Below are 18,915 nucleotides of genomic sequence, written 5' to 3' on the forward strand. Positions count from 1 at the left end.
GGAAATAGCTATTAAACATCTGTTTTCTTGTTTGAAACTGAGTTTAAGAACAGATCCTGAGTTTAAGCCTCAGAATCTGTCTGTGCAGGCATATCAGCAATCTGTAGGCAGCCACTGCCCAGCATTCACCTAGCACCAGCTCCCCACCTGGGCTTGCTGAACACAGAGCCAAGCAGAGATGGATGCTATTTCCAGTCCCCCAAGCAGCACACCCACACACACTCTGCCAGTGCTGCTGGCCCTGACGAGGAGCCGGAGCTGTTAGCTCAGCAGCAGCCCTGGGCTACTTCCCATCTTGGAGCTGGCAGGAATCACAGCACGGCAGAGAGGGACAGGGCCCAGGGCAGCACTCACACCGGGAGCTGCAGCGCAGCATCCTTCTCGCCATGCCCACATTTCCCCACCACTGCTGCCTTCAGACAGGAGGTGCAGTGAGAGATGCCATCTGCAGCTGCTCCAGACACTGCAGAAGATTATCAGAGACTCTTTTCAGATGAGCACAGGATGCAAATTGACCTCTCTGTTGATCTCTTATCTACAGAGCTGGGCTGTATTTATTTTCACTGCAAGATTTAGTGCTATCACTTGCCAGACATTTGGAGAGCCCCAAGGAGGATGGTGTGGCTGAAGCTGAAAAGCAGCACCCTTACAACATGGGCAGGCACAAGGGAAGTGTTATTAAAATTCAGACTGCTGCCCAGGTGTTAATGCATGGCTTTCTGTACTGTACACCCACATCTAGCACATAGGGACAATCTCTGCTCCCAGCACGCACGATTTCACAGGGAGCTGTCTGAAGAAACAGTGCCACTGCTCAAATATTTTATTGATAAATAAATAAAATCACAAACAGGACAAAGAGAAAGGTGCTGTACTCAAAAGGAATGGGCCTGAACTGGGCATCAGCCCCGTGCTTAGACAGCAGGTGCTCCCCATCCCTGGTGAGGGGGGACAGGAAAAGAGAGGGGCTAGCAAGTACCTAAGCATATTCAAGTCCTCATCCTCACTGAAGGTACTCAAGATGTTTTACCCAAAGATGTGCTACATTTCAGAAATATGCCTAGAGAACCAGGTCTGCTTTTGCTTCTTCAGAGCTGTTGAGTGAATAATTGAAGCCCAGGATACCTTAAGTGTGCCTCTAAGGAAGAAGGAAAGAGCAAGAGGTGCACAGCACTGGGGAGAGTGATACCAGTTAACATGACTCATTCTTAGAGTTTCCAAATACGTTTATCTGCTAAAGCATTGGACCTAAGCAGCCTGACATCCACAGACAGATTAAAACTCAAAAGGTACACGTTTTTAAACTAGCAACAAAAGGTTAAAATGACCTTCTAACTTAGAGAGGAGAAAAAAAGAGAAAGAAAATCCACTGAGTTAAAACGTAAGGCTGCTCACTAGAATACTAGGAGCAAGATAATGTAACTAACATGTAATAATAATATGGCTTATTAAGATACACAGTGACACAAGTTTGGTGGTGCACTCAATTTCCAAAATTAACATCACCACAACATTTTATAAGTACCATTTAGAAACACACAGAAAAATTGAGGATGCCCAAGACAGTGATATAGAAAACATTTAAACAGATGTCTCTGTCACTGAAGCTTTTCCCCACACCAACACATCTAAGAAAACAAGAAATAATGCCTCTACATTTGCTGAAGGTCAACTGCTTGCCTCTGAATTCAAAAAAGTCCCTGTGTCTGAAGCTAGCATATCTGGCTCAATTCACAAGTTAACAAAATCCTTGTATTAATTCCAGTTTTATCTGGGTAAAGGTTTCTCCTCTCTGCTGCCTCTGTTTGACAGCTCTGGGACTCAGGCTGGATTACCTACACTGCCCTGTACAGATGTCCTTTCCAGTTTCTGACTCACAGTAAAAGCCTTGAAGGCTTCCACAGATTTCTGCTTTTCCTTCTGCCTCTCTAGCTGTGACAGTATTTGACACAAGAGCCCTCTTAAAAGGTTGGCAATCGTTATTACTTAGCCAAGACCATGAGAAGAAAGCAATGGTGCCTAGGAACACAGAAATGCCCGAGGTGAACACACAGACAGAGGGGTTAAAGGAACATTTCTGATGACAACAGACTGCCTGCAACCCATCAGCAGAGCTCAGGGCTGCTTGTCCAAGCCACATCCAGCTCCAGATCCAAAACCCGCATCTCCTCACAAAAGCATTTTTCAAGCCATCTGCAGTTCAGGCTTTTCATAGCAGCATTTCCCAGCCCTCCCTCTCCAAAACCCCTCCATGCTGCAAGCCCTGGGATTTTGTTCTGTGTGCTGCCACTGCTGCTGTACAGCCACAGAAAGGGTCCCAGTCACTTCCCAGCTAAATGGATCTGTCCTCTCCACTTGCAGCACAGCACCTCTTCAGTATCACACAGAAACAAACTGCCCAACTCTGTGCTTCTAATTTCCTTCCACAACATCATATGTATGTGGATGACTTTTGTCTAGGAATATCTCACAAAATGGTGAAGTTTCCTCGGAGAGGAGCAGCTCTCAAACAAGAAGGATGGGGAGCAGTGAGGACACAATATGCCAGTGCCAGGGGCAAAATCCTCCACTCAAGTCACTCCTCAGAGCCCAGAAAGTGGCTGGGACACAACACAGGGAAGAGATAGTTTAAAATAGAAATTTTTAACTTGCATTCATTTGAGGAAAAAAGAGAAGGGGAGAAATCTTCAGCAAAACAACAAACTACACAGCTTGTCTTGTGAAGTTCTAGCCTCCTGAGTTTTTTTCATCTGACACTTCATGTGCATTTACTCACTTCAAATTATGAAAGGGCTCCCCATGAATGATGCAATTACCTGCTGTAAGAAAAGGAAAACTCAACAACATTGCATAAGAATGAAAGCATCTGCATGAATAGTTAATTCTTAGTAGCTATTCATGGAAGCATACCCATACTGGCATGTTCCTAAACCACAGCTATATTCTACATAAATTTTTAAAAACCTACTGCTAAGCCAGGTTCAGAGGCTTTAACTTCTTAACTGTAATGTTTGCATCATGCTTTATGCCTTCCAATCCCCATAAATGAGATGACCAACAGAGCAGCACTTGAGGTTTTAATTGACATGTGTCAGGCAAAACCAAGCTATACTGCAAGAGCAATTAAAGTAATGTTTTCTGTACCACAATAACTCAGATTTAATCCTAGCACACTGGCAGGGAACTTGCATAAGTAGATTAGACTGCTTCCAGTACAATATGCCAGATACAAGAGAGCTTTACCAGCAATTCTCACTGCCAGGTTAGTGCCAGCTTACAGGTTTACAGGTTTAAACACAGTTTGTTCCTTCTCTGCTCCGTGAAGGGGATGTGATCTGTCTGCAACATGTTCATTCATACACCTGCATGTAGAACAGGATCTTGTCTCCCCTTCTGTACAAACAGGAAGGGTAGCACTGAATAAAGGGGACTTTAATTACTGAGCAAGCAACATTGCCTCAATTTCTAATGTCACAACAAATCACATGCTAATTGTTTTGGAATGGACCAGGTTCCTCCCTCTACCTATTTTGCAATTGTGGTGATTTTACAAAACAATGCAGAAAGAGCAGTGCTGCATGGAGTGTCTAATACCCTTGCCTTAAAAAATACCAAACAACCAGAAATCTAGGAAGCCATTCAAGAATTGAAAGAGATATTTAGCAGAGAGTTAAATTTGTTAACCAGTACTGCCATCTTGGCAATGATCTGATCACAGCATCCAAACACCCACAGGGACCTAAGAAAGCACCTCCTATTCAAGGCATATCTGGTAGCTGGGGCACTTAAATGAGAGGGGGAAACCCACACAAGCAAGCAGCCAGCCTGTAAGCTGAATCCAAACTAGTTCAAAAACTCTTTTTTCAACAAAAACTCTCAGAAACCACTGAGAATTCAAAGGAAAATATAAATCCTTCCACCTCCAGAGTCCCTGGACCAGGAGCTAGCTGAGTGCTTTACCCACGTTAGGATGTTTATTATTGAACTAAATAGGTACGGCTCAGTTTAAAGATAAAGAATAGGAAATGACCTTATCTGGCCATCCTTTCTGTCTTTTCACAGGGTATGAATTTTACATGTGTGACTTTAATAAGGCATGTGAAGTGCTGGGACTAAGTGCCACTGAGCAATCTGTGGCCTGGGACTGAGCATTCACTTCATTTGCTGCAAGTGCAACAGAGGATGCTGCTGCTCCTCCTGGCAGATGGTCAGGGCTCTGCAATCACAAGCTTTTATCACAAGGCTTTTTACTCTGCAACCTCCATTTGTATCAAGCTTTTGCACTCGTTTGTCAAGTTCAGATACATGCCTAAAGAAGAGGCACATTTTTAAGAGCACTGTAAACCCATGAAGGGTTCTTCACTCATAGATGCACTGTGCTGTTCTAATAGACAGAGATCTTTTCTTGATGCCTCCAAAATGAATAATACACCAGACAGGGGCAGGGGAGGGAAGCAGAGAGAGGCAGAGATGAAGTCTTTGTCTAGGGAATAGCTGACAGTGAAGATGCAGATAAGGGGACTAGGACCCTAGTTTTGGGTGCTTATGTTCAGTTCCAAGCCACCAGCCTTGCTCTTTCAAGACCATGAGTTCTGTACCCAGATTTCAATAGAAACCATGAAGGAACTGAAGTGGATCTACAGATACATTGTAGATCCCGTGTGAAAAGGATCCTACAGATCCTTTTCGATAGATGTGCTTTTGTTCCTTCTGATCTACAGGATCTACAGTAGATCTGTAGATCATGTAGATCAGAAGGAACAGAAGCACATCTATCTGAAAAGACATGTAGCCTAACTTCCATTTACACAGACGACTTGCATTGGTTTTTGTGCGCTTTCAACGGTTTCCCAAAGGTATTAAACAGGAAGAAACCAATAAGATTTGGTTTTCCCATGATCAGTGTAATACAAATATAATACTAAGTTGCTTACAAAGCCTATAAAAGAAAAACACCCTGCACAAGCAATTTAAGTTATGAGTTTTAGACACTGAATTAAAACCATTTCAGGCACAACTCAACTATAAAATCTCAATAAGAAACAGACAAATAATTCAGAATTGCACTGTTTACACAACCTCAGACACACTACTTTAATATTGATTTAAGTATATAAGCATTACTTTCTTTACTCTTGGCACCTCTGCAGCACAGGGGTTATTTCTTCTCCCTTCATTTGAGGGATGGGCAGCAGCACTGAGTGCACAGATGCCTGTGAGGGCCAACTGTTAATCTCCCAAAATTCCCATCTGAAATTTATCCCTTATACATCAGACCTTTTTCCTCATCCCAATTTGCTTATTTTGCTCATATCTGTAACACAGCCACTGCTCTTAGACTGTTCCAGCATCACCCTGGGTTTGGAGCTCCCAAACATCAGGAGCAGAGTGAAACAAGGTTGATGCCATTTCTGCTTCCCTCTCTTTCTTTCTCCCCAATTTTAAACAGCTGCCCTCAGCTGTATTCAAGGACTTGGACCCAAGGACCACAACAGCCTAGTGCAGAACGTAATAGCCAGAGAGCAAATGCTTCTCCAAGCTCCCTTCTCAGCACACAGAGCTCAACCTTTTGAGAAAACAGATACCATCACTGCAGATGTGCAGCTGATAAGGCTTTATTACTATTCAAAACTACAAGTTTACCTTGCTGTGCCCTCAGCTGCCCTCCATACCACCCAGGAGCTACTACTCCCCTGAAGAAATACAGAAAATAGTACCTGGAGTTTAAGGTAGATCTTTTTGTAGCCTCTAGCTCTGCCATCCAGACACTTCTGATTAAATACAAAAGGCATATGTACCAACACCAAACATAAAGCCTGAAGTTTAATGAAAATAAGCCAGTATTTACCTACAAAAAACTCACAAAATACCACATTGGAAGGACAGCATCAAAGATTAGTCCCAGTACTCACAATACTTACATCTTAACAAATGACAAATGTCACAGACATATTTTATGAAAAATCATTTCATTAGGATCTTTTCTCCTGAGAAGCTGAGAAGCTTCAGCTCCTCCATGTTTTGCTGCTTTGGAATGTGATTTGGAGAATTGTTTACCCAGCATGTGAAATTGTTTTTACCAGATGACCAATGACAGCCACCTGTGTCGAGGCTGTGAGCAGTCACAAGATTTTATTATCATTCCATTCCTTTCTACTCCTTGCTAGCCTTCTGATTAAACCCTTCTTCTATTATTTTCACATAGTTTTAATATATCCTTTTGTTTTAACAGAATATATATCATAAAATAATAAATCAGCCTTCTGAAACATGGAATCAAGATTCTCATCTCTTCCCACGCTGGAGTTACCTGCAAATTCCACATCCAGTGACCTCGAGTGAGGAACATTACCACAGATACATGTCTTCAGTAGAATAAGAGCAAAGGAATAGCATTTAACAGATTTCCTTGTCTGAGAAGCTTGAGGATTTCCATATAACAGACTTTATGTGACCAAAACATGCTCTGTCATTACCACCTGTTTGCTCCATGATCACAGGAAAAACATTCTGGCAGAAAAGCTCTCTATAAGCAGGACTGTGTGTAGTACCATGAAAGCCCACTTCAATTTAAAAAAGATAAGAGCTACAGAACTAGATACAAGCTGCCAGCCCCAAAGGAGATGCATAAGCATATACAGTTTAAAATCTTTTAGTTTACAGCTTCCTGTGAGCAAGCCCCTAGCCATGAGCCTTCAGACAACAGTCTGATTACATTTTGGGGATAAAAATTGCACAGGAAGCTTTCAAAGGGTGATAGAAGTTCTGAATTCCAATACAATTATATAGACAAATCTAAAGTAATACTGTGGCACTCCAAGCTCATGGATCTACAGCCATTTCTTAACACTTAAAGAAGGATTTTTTTTTTACTTTTTTAACAAATATTTAACTTTTCCTTAAGTAATGTCTTTGAAAAACGTAGGTGCGTTTTGGTGCTTCTGCTTATAAGCACCAAAACGTTTTAGCAGCCCCTTCACAGGTTTAAACCAGCTCTAACTGCATGGAAGCACTACTGGTTATAACACTGCAGTGGAGAAGGAGCTGGTGTGACCCTCTAACACCAATGAAGCAACCAGAAGTCTTATCCTTAAAGTCCTGGATAGTGTCATTTGAGCAGATCTGAGCTCCTCAGGATGAAAAGTTGCCTTTTCTCTTTCAAATGTTCATTAGTAATTCAACAAAACAAATAAAAAACAGAGAGCATCCAGAAGCACATCCAAAGTTAACAAACATGTCAGCTCACAATATCTAAAATTAGAAGTACGGACAGGGAACTGTAGTATTGAGAAATTAATTGATCTTCCCACAAAATGAAGGCCTAATACTGGAAAGTTACTTCCTAGCCCATAATCTTCAAGTTTTACAACCATTATATAAGGATAAAGAATTAGTAATTTCTGTTATTTTTCTGCCTGAAAAGTAAATAACATAATATAATATAATGATACTAATTTGAGTACTTACAGGGTCTCTCAACTCTTCATTATCTCGAGCAGACGTTCGAGGTATCTTCACTGGGATTTCATCTCCACATTCAGTGTCTGAAGCATTTGGAGACTCTGCTAAATCAAGGAACTCATCTCTCTTGTGACCTCTGAACCTTATTTTGTCCAACTTCTTTAGCATGTTCAGCACTGCACTTTTCTGCTTTACCTTAACATGACGGTTGGAGTCTCTGCAAGATCAAGAAATCAAGAGTATTTTAGAAAGCTTGCAATAAATCTAAAGACACACATTCTTATCACTAACTACTCCCAACCATCTTTCAAGTGCCTTCCTGCCACTTGAGGAAAAACATGCTTAGCTTCTTAACAGGAGTTTTTTCCACAGTGTAACAGATGCATGGTTTAGTTTGCAGTAGTTGATCATTTACCTTCTTCCCAGACTATCATGGCCCCTCTCTCCTGGCACTTTTTAAAGCAAGTCAGAATAGGCAGAAAGGAACAACCTGCACTCCAGAGAAAGATTAGGAAGTCAGTTCCTAACAGGTTACTAGAAACAAAAAAAAGTTTAGCTTGTAAGTCAATATTCTTCAATTTGTGATGCTTCTAATCAAAGACAGGAAAATCCACCAAGCTTCACAACCAAGTTTTAAATTCCCAGACAAACTAAAGCCAAAGAGTAAGGATGTTATCCTATCTCACTACGACCTCAGGCTAACAAAACAAAGTACTATGGGTTTACTGAAAAAAGCCACAGATCCAAGCAGAAGATTTCATGAAAAATTAGACAGCTGAAACAGACCATAAATCATATTCAAGCACACTGCCAAAATCCTTAAAATTACCACAACTGACAATCTTGTATACCCCTGAAATTACACTAGGAGAAGCATTTTGCTTTTTAAAAGACACCAGAAGAAACTTTAATTTATGTGCGTAAACTCATTGTAATGGCAGCTTTTCAAGACACTGCACTGTATAATGTCTGATTTAATCCAGACTTGCCAAACTGGTCCTATTCAAGAAATCACACTCTGTACCAAAGGTGCCAAGCTTCATCTTAAAAAAAAAAAAAAAGCCAAACCCAACAGTTAGTTCCTTGACCCTGTCACTCCTGCTCTGTCAGTTTATAACAAAACAGCCACAATTATCTCAGCACACAGAGATTCATCTGGAGGATGATGCCATGCTCTAGCAAATGGATTTTTAAAAACCTTTTTTGAGGCACTTGTTCCTGGTACTACCCTTTTGTCCTCTATGGTCAGCACTACCATCCTCTTCATTAGAAGTCATGCTTGGCTTCATGGCACATCATCCCAGACACTGGTGTGAGATGGAAGTACAAAGGTAAATTCAGACTCATGTCACTTCAGGAGTAAAATAGAGAGCAAAATGCAAAAACCTTTTGCTACCACAGCCTTTGTACCTAAGGCAATTCTCACCTCCTAGGACAAACCTCTTTTCAACAGAGCTCTTCAACTTTCCGTATGGATTTTCCACTTAACCTAACACTTTGGCATTGACTACTCACTCCAAGTTCAAACCAGATCATTCCCTTCAAATATGTCTTAGTTTGCACCTCTGCCAAAGTTTATTAGCACCTTTCAATTAAACACAGAAGTTTTAAACCAATACAAACCCCTTACAGTACAGCTGGCAAAAAAAACCCCACAAAATTCTTCCTTTATCAGCGATGCTTAAAGTTTCAACTCGTGTTTAATCTATCACTTATAGAGAAACACTTGTGGTAACTCACACCAAGGTTATTTTCTAAGAACAGCTTTACTTTGAAGTTCTTTTACTTGTCAGAGCTATGTTTAAAATAGAAACACTTCTTGCTCATTCATTGACTATTTGATGAAGAAACTTGTCAGCTATCACATCCAGAAATATCTCTAGGCCCTACTATTAATAGCAATTAGGGAACAAATGGTATGAGGGAAGTTTAAACCTCTGACAAGCACCAGTACCATTGTATGGTTCTCTCTCCCATCACAATGATCTCCATCTATGTTCAACCAGATTTACATACCGTGTAGGAGACCTACAGCAAAGCAGCTGTAAACCAAATCCTGTCTGCTCATCATCCATGCTGCCACTGCTAATGATACAGCATTATATACAGATATAATAATAAGGCATGGAAGAGTTATTCCTTTTCTGGAGTGGCTGGCAGCCCATAATGATGGAGGACAAGCATCCATCCCATGCCCTCTCTATCCCTCTCAGAAATGGAGCAGTGAGTGCAGATGAGCACTGCTGTCCTGGACAGAAACAGGAGTCCTCAGCATTGTCCTGTTACAAGCACATTTATCCATTGCTCCTCAAAGGACAGGGCTGGATCTGGACATGTTTTATAGCCTGGTATATCCAGTACTTTCACAGATGGTTCAAGATGAGAATTCAGCTTTCCTTCCCCTTAGCATAAATTTACATTCACTTGCACGCGTCAGAAATGAGAGGCATCAAAAACATCTTGAAACAAAGCAATCTCCAACCCTTTGAATGAAGACTGAAAAAAGCCACAAGGAAGTGAAGAGGCCCACTGGCATAACTGCCAGGGATGGGCATCATTTGGGGAAACTGAGGTCCTTTCTCATCCTGGGATGGCTCATGCGTTTCAGCCCAAGGTCACAGAATAACCTGGCCAGCAGGTCACCCATGAACACATTTATGGTATTTTTTACTCACAAAACTGATGACTTACCCCTATGTATGTTACCACCTAGCCTTTTAAAAATGCAAACCTTTCTTTAAATTACTCCACTGAATGAAGTCAGCATAAATTCTGATTGACAGGTATGTCATGAGGGTCAATATTTCTAAAGGATTATTCAGTAGGTTAACCATTAAAGGAGGACATAGTAAAGAACCACACTCCAAGCATTTCTGAAGTGCTTGAAGTACAAGAATCTGGTTTATAAAAATATCTTCTCAGTTAAAATTTAAAAATAATAAGATCATTTTGTCTAAAAATTGTTTTGCATGTACCAGGTTCCCAAATTACTTACAGTTACATTACATTAACCTAAGCAGAAATGTAAGCTTGCCAACAAGCTCCTATGAAAACTCATTATCTGGCCTCCAGCCAAATGTTGGATCTAAGACAGGCTTTTTATGTCAGCAGCCTGTTCCTGCAACCAGTAACTTTTTTTTATGCTGACATTTCAGCAGTTTCACTAGGAAAAAAAAATTCTTGGAGATTCTGTATTCCAACTGACTCGAGAGTCAAATTTAGGCAAGCTTGGGGAAGCTTTTGTAAAATGAAAGACCAGAATCTGATCTAGAATTAGATTTACTGTAAAATACAGCAACTAAGTATCAAAACACTCCTTTCACCATCATAGCTATTCATCCCTCACCTTCTCCCAGCTACCCATCCTGGACCCATCCCTGGGTGCCCAAACACCCATTCTGAGCCCAGCTGGCTCAGCTGTGAGTTTCTGGGTGTTTCTAGTAACTCCCCATATCCACCACATCAAAACCACCAAGCAACTCTCTGCATGTGAGGAGCTCAGAGTGCAAAGGCAGACCCACATCTCACTCTGCTTTCAAACTATTAACAAATATCATAACACTCTAATAAAAATACAAGTATTTTAACTCCATGCATTTTAAACACTGCCAAACATGCATTTCCCAACACTGCCACACATGTGACAGTAATCAAGTGAAACAGGTCTATTTTCTCCATGCTTAAAAAAACCTCCTAGCTAAAATAATCTTTAAAGATTTTCTTTTTAATTGTCATTAATATCTACCAGTCCTTCAAGACAGAAGCTTTATTCCTTTTAGAGAGGGCCAGGGAAGAGATGCCTTTATTTTGACCTAATATGTAAAACCCTCAAACAACTGTCAGACCTTTATTTCCAGTGAATATATCAGGACCCCAAAACAACACACATTCACATTCCAAATTTATACTAAGAACAGAAAAATCAAGTTTTCCCAAACTTCCACATGAAAATTGTAAGGAGATCTACAAGACATTTTTCAGCCTACGTTTATAGAGATGCTTCAGTAAGCAGACAAGGATTTCCAGGGAATATTGACAGCCACCCCTGCCATCTGGAGGGACTTGTTCATGAGATGTGTTCCCATGGACAACCCTCCCACCCCTTCCTGCCACTGCCACCCCATTTCTACTCCTGCATGAAGGAGGAAGAGGTTGGGATGCAGAGGGAACTCAACAAGTGCAGTGCCCAATGCACTGCTGCTGTCTGAAACCTGCCTCAACTCACCCCAGAGGCTCCTACAAGTAGTACACAGGTTTTGGTTTTCTGTCGTTGCATTTAGTTTTTACACAAGTGCAGTCTGTGGCCTGGTAGACCCAGCAGGGATTGAACAGCTAAATTTTCAAGTGCACTTTTCAGAGAAAGGGATCTGCTTCACAACAGAGGGTTCAGTCAGCTTTCCTTGGCTGTTAACAAAACAAAAACCTGCTACACAAAGTCAAACAGCATTGCCTCAGCAAGTGTTAGTCTGGAGCCTGAGGGAAAACAAACAAAGAAACCACTTAAAACATCATGGATGAATTTCATTCCAGGTCAAAAAGGCCCTACGAGATATGACACAGTACAGCAACCTTTAAAGCACCCCTGTTCCTTTTGCTAGAAAAATAGCTTTTCAGAAAGCTGAAGATGACCTGCAAATCTAGCATACCCCTAGTTCTCATTTCTACATTCCATCTCCTTCATATTGTCCTTTCATTCTCAAAATGCATTTCTGCAGAAGTCCAGTGTAACAGCCCTGGCATCCAAGAAAAGCCAGGCTGTGAGTGGATGAACAAATACAGACATTGTTGTCAACACCAGGACATTTTGGTCTTATCGTGAGGAAGGGATGTGCAAACTGAGGGAGTGGAAAGAATCAAGATTGTGTTTGGTATCCATTACTTCTACACTGAAATGTTTCTTAATAATATCCTGAGAGTTCACAGGAGAGCAGTAACACAGGACAAACTCAATCCACATGCACTGAAAATTAAGCTTGGTGTATTCTTTTCTAGACATGTTTAACTAAAACTGAAAGGAACAGTGAGTCTATCTAAGCCTAATACAGATTCAGAGTCCTCTGTATAATGTTCTGTGCAAAAAGTTCCCTCCTGCTACATGATTTCCCCCCCCCCAATATTTCATTTTAATGAATGGAATCTCATTTCAAGTCACTGTCCAAACATTTTGTACTTATTAATATTTAAGAAACTAACCAGAGAAAGATCAACTGCACTAGAGGACTCCTTGTCTGCTCAGCTTTTCACAGAATCAGAATGGGTCAGAGTGGAAGGAACCACAGTGGGTCATCTGGTCCGACATCCCTACTCTAGCAGGGTCATCCCAGAGCACAGGACAAAGGAAAAGGACACTTTCCTTCCCCCTGTGCACAGACTTCTCCCAAACAACTCTCCTCCAGGAGGCTCACAACTCTGAAGAAAGCCAAACTTCACCCACAGTTGTTCTTGAACAACAGGGAGTGCTTTTGTAAAGGGGAAGTTTGTGCTTTTCAAGAAAACTTTTCATTAAGCTTGCCTCAACAAAGATTTTAGCACACAGAAGGGGCACAACTCACACTCAACACGGCCCTTTCATGTCATGAACAGCTCCAACATGAGACTGAGCTCATCCAGGACAATGCAACATTTTGGGTTCTCAGTATAGGATGTCATCACTTGTCACTGGAAACCAAGACTGCAATACTTCAGGCCACATATTCAGTTGGATTGGCCAACAGCAGCTTACAAACACTCTCTGAAAATTACAAGCATTGCCCAAGTGCCCTCAATTTCTGACATCACAAACACGCAAACAAATCTTCCAGCTGAGCCCTCCCACACTCATCACAACAGGTTCATCCTGAAATAACACTCAGCGTCACAGGCTGGTCAAGTCTTCCTTGAATTACATCACCCTCGGCTTCAGGGCCACAACATACCCAGAACAAACTCCTTTCTGGTTTTGAGTAACATCTATTAAAAGCTCCTGACAGGGTCAGGATTCCTTAAAACTCTAGGAACAGACTAGACTAGACAGGGACAGACTATGGGGATGGACTCTGTGAGCTGTTTCTCTTCATAATAGATGAAATTATCAGGCTACCCTTGAAGAAGCATTATGCTTAGTAACTCAGGATTATTATGCCTGTGAGTTTGAAGGGAGACGACAAAAAAATCCCACCAGAATCACTTCCTGTTACACACTCCCAGCAGAAGCAACACTCAGTTAACACAGTTTGGAAACCAACAGGAAGTTGTGCTTTGGTGTTGAGACCTAAAACAGATGCAGCTATTAATTAAGCATCACCTCAAACAATTTATATTGTCCACTGGGAGGAGGAGGGGAGGAAGAAAAGAGTGGAAAGCTGTGTAACATCTTCCATGGTTTAATATGGGGTCTGGAGATGTAGTTCAACATACAGATCTCGACTGCCACTGCTGAGGTTGTCACAGCAACCATAATGCAGCTTCATGAATATGCATTATGGTAAAATCTATCTTTTTTTTCCCCAAAAGGGAGTAAAGTGTCATTCAGCTCACAACATGAAGCTCCCTGGGAGACAAATCAGGACTGCACAGTAAAAGTGACTTGTCTGCAAAACCTTCAGCTTGGCTGCTGCCAACAAAAGGGCTGGGGGAAGAGGGGAGACCCAGAAGAGGGTGGCTTGAGGCTGTAGGGATCTCTTCTGTACCTTCATCAGACAGTAATTCACATGTATCTGGCAAAAATGTTAAGGCAGACATTCCCAAAATGAGCTGCTGCAGACCTTGATCCCCCAAGCACCTGGGGACAGCCCTTCAGTCAGCCAGGCAGCAGCACCAGTGACCCTCCACAGAAGGACGGAGAAGGGGCAGCTGCTGCTCAGTATCCCAGACAGCTGAAAATGGGGCCCTTGACTTGACTACCACTGGAAAATTGTGGGTGGACAGTTCACCAAAAAAAAAAAAAAAAAAATCCCAAACCACACACTATCCAGGTCAAACCTCACTGTGTCAAGGAACAAAAGGCAGTAATTGTTTCCACTGAGTATCTGTGGGAGCTGTACTTTGTCCTTAACTCCCCATTTACCCTAACATTTCCTCTGCTAACAGAGAGCCACCATACACACTTCTTCTGTCTGGCATCATGAAACCTGTCTCTCCTTGTGAAACCTAAAATTAACAAGCTTTGTTAAATTAATTTGTCTGTAAATTGAGAATTTTAACTCCTGAACAGGAAGATGAAATTCATTCTTCCTCAGGACACCTGTGTGGGAGACAATAAAAGTGAGACACTGGTTATGCCACCAGAAGAGCTGCACAAAAAAGCCTTGCATGAAGACTTTGCCTGCAGAGAGGATCTCCAGCAGCATGCATGGACTGGAGGAGCCACCAGTTCAAGCCATGGCAGACAGCCTGTGAAAGGGTTAGCGTGTCGTGATAAAGGCTACTGCTGACATGAATTTCTTCCTTCCAGGTCACCCGCTGGGCCCTCCTTTCTCCCCTGCTGTGCTCCCATCCCAATCCCAGAGAGCCCAGCCAGGCCTGAAGCCCACGAGATCACAGGCTGACACCAAAGGGAGCAACCCCATTAATTTCTGCCACAGCCTTTATGTCATTTGATCACTCATGCAGTTTATCAGCTCATTGCTGAGCAACTAATTTTTGTGTTTGTTTTCTGGCAAGGTCAGTTTAATCAGAGCAGACAGGGAGGCAGTCTCACTCAGGGAAGCACAGACTATTGGAGATTCTGCTGCTCCCACACAGAAAACCTTTGTGGTGGTGGTGGGCAGAGGGAGAAAGCATCCTTTTACAGGAGCCACCTGCACTTAAATGAGGCTAAACTGCAAAGCCTCACCCTAAAGACAGTGTTCATGAAGCTGCCACAAGGCACATTTCAGAAATTGGACTCAAGAGCTTCATTCCCTACTCTGAAGGACAGGGAAGAGTTTGTCACAGCTTGGCACTGACAAAAGGCTTTTTTCGGCTTCCTTGCTCTGAATTTTGTCTACTAGTCAGGGAAGAGCTGAGGGTGAAGACAGGAAGATGAGCATCACCAGCTTAGCAAGAGCCTCTGCATAGAAGGCTCTGGCGGCTCAGAACTGGATGGGCTTCCAACAGGTAAGAAGTTGGGGCACACAGCAAGTGCTGCCCTCAGCAAGCACAGCTTCTGCCTATAAAAACAGAGACATGGGGGCGACAAATGGGGCAGAAGGACAGGACACAACTAACACAGGGTAAGACTGTCATCACTGCACTTATCTCTTCCTCCACTGTTCAAATGGAAACTCTAAGAAGTCTAACTTGACACAACACTCAGAATAATGCTGGTCTTTTGCAGTCTACTTTAAAATAAATATTTAAAGTTGGAAGTACATATACTGGCAAGAGCATCTTATGCAGACTAATAAGTTTATTAAGAAGGTAATCACTGATTGTTTATAAAAACTGTGAGCCCTGCCAGCCTTGAAGAATTTTGATTACATTCCTTCAATGTAAAAAAGAGCAAGTTATTGACACCTCTTTGATGCCAAGTTTTTCATCATCTCAACTGCATGTTCATCTTCAGAGGGTAACTACAGATAAATCAGAGAATGAAGGTACTGCTAAGAAAAAAAGACACTGTAGAAATGAGCTGCAACCCAAGCTTAAAAAAAGATTCTTTGAGAAAAGCATTCCAAGGTCTACACAGACTGGCTTGGTGCTAGCAGGTATTTCTTTGAGAGGACTCTCAGAAGCAATCGGGTGTCTGATCACAGCTCACTCAGCAGCCTGTGGAAACAGAGCAAAGGTACACAGCATTGTCTAGTTTTGAAGAATGTCTGTGCATTCCTTTTAGTTTGTTGTGTGTAAACACAAAGATGTACCCAAGTGAAGCAGACACGGCTCACAGCTAACAAGCACAGCCTGACCAATTTCCACCATGCACATACAGCCATGAGCACAGCTGAGGGCACAAGCCAGGGCTGAAGGGGAGCCTGCCCAGCCCTCACCACTCTGCCATGTGAGAAACACTTCCCTGAGCCACACTGCCAAGCCTCCTGTGCACTGGGATTTCGCTCGTGGCCGGGCCACACAGAAGGAATTACTGAAGCTAAGAGGCAAAAGACCACAGGCTGCAACTGCTGTGTCACACAGGCAGGGATAAAATTAACCCCCCAACTTTTCTGATGCTAAGGAACCACAGGCCCAGGTTCCCAAATACTTCCCAAACCACATATCTATCAGGGTACCTCACTGAGAACAAGGGCTAGAGTACAGCAAAATGGTCTATTCTGAGGGTCTTTCCTCAGTTTAGGGAGACAATTCAGTAGAAGCCAACACTAGAACTTTGTGAGTATCCAGTTAACATGAAAGCATCCAGATGCAAGTTTTCAGTGAAAGATTCCCAAGATGCATTAGTTTTGTGTACAACACTTGGTAATTTGTTTCTCCAAGTTTTAACTAACCTACTGCTGATCTGAGAATTCATTAACCTTCTGAAATGTGAATGTTGCAAAAAAGAAAATAAAATCAAGCATTTCACTTATGCTGACTACAAAAATCGAAAGACAGACACAACTGAGGAAAAGAACTGAGCATTTTACCAAACACCAGTAGCTCTCCAACTGCTATGCAGTTATAAAAATAATGTTAATGCATTAAAGATTTTTAACTTCTCCCTTTGTGGTTAATACAACATTGCAATTCCATGAAGAACTATAAAGACATAGCTAGCACATGCCAATTACAACCACCACTATAATTCAGAATATTTTCTTTCCTACTATATACTGGCCCTGAGCTTACAAAGAATGTGTATAATCTCCAAATCACAGACATTTCCATGCAAGCAGCAGAGCTGCTGCTCATTCTATTCCTTGTCACTTTATCCCAACAAATATCTGAAAATGCTTCTGAAGTTGGTGCTACAAGTACACAAGAGAGGGAAGAGGGGAAAAAAGTTAAAATACACCATGGATTACACAAGTTTGCACTATTATAATTACTCATCATGTCAACCTCTAAATGAAGGGGCATAATATATTGTGTAAAAACTTGCATAAATCATGTGTAAAAGGACAGGCACAACACACAAAAATGGGGTTTATCAGAGTAAGTTAAATGAAGAAGTAACACAGAAAGACCAAGTTTTATACAATAAGTCTGGCTTCAGGCATCAGCTTAATTTCTGGCACTGTCTGTACTACACAGCCACTTGTAAAAGCCATGTAAACTGTTCCTTGAAATCTTACCACAGAGTAAAAAAGCCAAGGTCAAGTTCCCACCAGACTGACAGCAGCTCTGCTGGAAAGCAGCACTCTGGAAAAGAGCCTCCTTCATTCCACCCACGCAGCTCGTCAAAGCACGAGAGAGAGATTTTACTCCACGTAGAAGAGTTAGGAAATAGCAGAGGAAGTTGTGTGACACAGGAAAGCACCGACTCTGGGCTCTAGTTATCACAGACCCCTCCTGCATTTCTTCTGACTGCAACCCTTTATTGCACTGCTGTTACATTTGCTGGGAAAAGAAAGAAATCACTGTACCCGAAATACGGGTTTGATATCTGAACTGCAATTACTTGTTTAAATAATTAACCTAGTGAAATGGCAGGCTCCAGATTGAAAAGCCCTGCTGCTCAAGGTAATCTTCCTTACAGGAGCAAACCTCTGTTCTCTCACATTCAAACTGCACCATTCCCACAGTAGCCAGAATATCTTCTCTTTGTCCCCATGCTTACAGTAGAAATCCTAAATATTTAAGAAACAAAACTCCCAGCTGGTGTAGCCATACCAGGGAGCAGAGGGTACACTTCTGTGAGAAACAAGATCCCTAAGGAATAGAACCACAATCCTGCAAGTTAACTCCTTTGTTCAGTAAACTGCTCAGGTCTTCTGCCATAACTGCAGATCTTTCATTTCTCATGTTGACTTTAACATGCTTTGGACAGCAAAACTCAGTAGAAATCTTTGCTATTAAATCTGATTCTTCCAAGAAGCAGCTGTTGTCTGGGATCTCCTCCACACTCTTTCCCAACAACCTCTACCTATAATATCAATGCTGTTCAAAAAGCCAATTTGGGTGATACCACTAACTGCTCTAAGAAGAGGACTGAGGATGGACACTGAGGATGGACACCAGTGCAGCCCAGGGAAAAGCTGCCATACACACTTAGCAGCAGTGAGAGTTCAACAGGCAATGCATGGAGAAGTATGAAGGTGAGGCTGAGCAAAGTACATCCCCTCACCCCACCAACAGTCACAGATGGGGACCATAGCCTATGAGGAAGTAGAATAACCTTGGAAACAATGATGGAGAAGTCAGGGAGGGAAAGAAAAAAAAAAAAAAAGAAGACATTACCCAAGTTTCCCATGCATTCTTGTGTTTTCTTACAAATTCTATTAGTTGACAAAACCTATTTTATTTTGCAAACAAAAACCAAAATAACTCATCACTCAAGACACTCAACACGGCTGGAAACAAGCTCCAGTCAGCAATCATAACACACTTATCTTCACA

General features: G+C 42.0%; 1 protein-coding gene across 2 annotated transcripts in view; it reads right to left on the minus strand.

Moving 5' to 3' along the window:
- The window catches only part of GRAMD4 (GRAM domain containing 4), a 73,232-nt gene that overhangs the window by 41,683 nt on the left and 12,634 nt on the right, over positions 1-18,915 (minus strand). For both annotated transcript variants that reach the window (XM_058023201.1, XM_058023200.1), the window contains exon 2: positions 7,468-7,678. In XM_058023201.1, coding sequence (XP_057879184.1) covers positions 7,468-7,678 — 211 coding nt within the window. The remainder of the gene's footprint in view (positions 1-7,467; positions 7,679-18,915) is intronic.

The sequence above is a fragment of the Melospiza georgiana genome, chromosome 4 (assembly GCF_028018845.1).
Source record: "Melospiza georgiana isolate bMelGeo1 chromosome 4, bMelGeo1.pri, whole genome shotgun sequence".
NCBI lineage: Eukaryota > Metazoa > Chordata > Aves > Passeriformes > Passerellidae > Melospiza > Melospiza georgiana.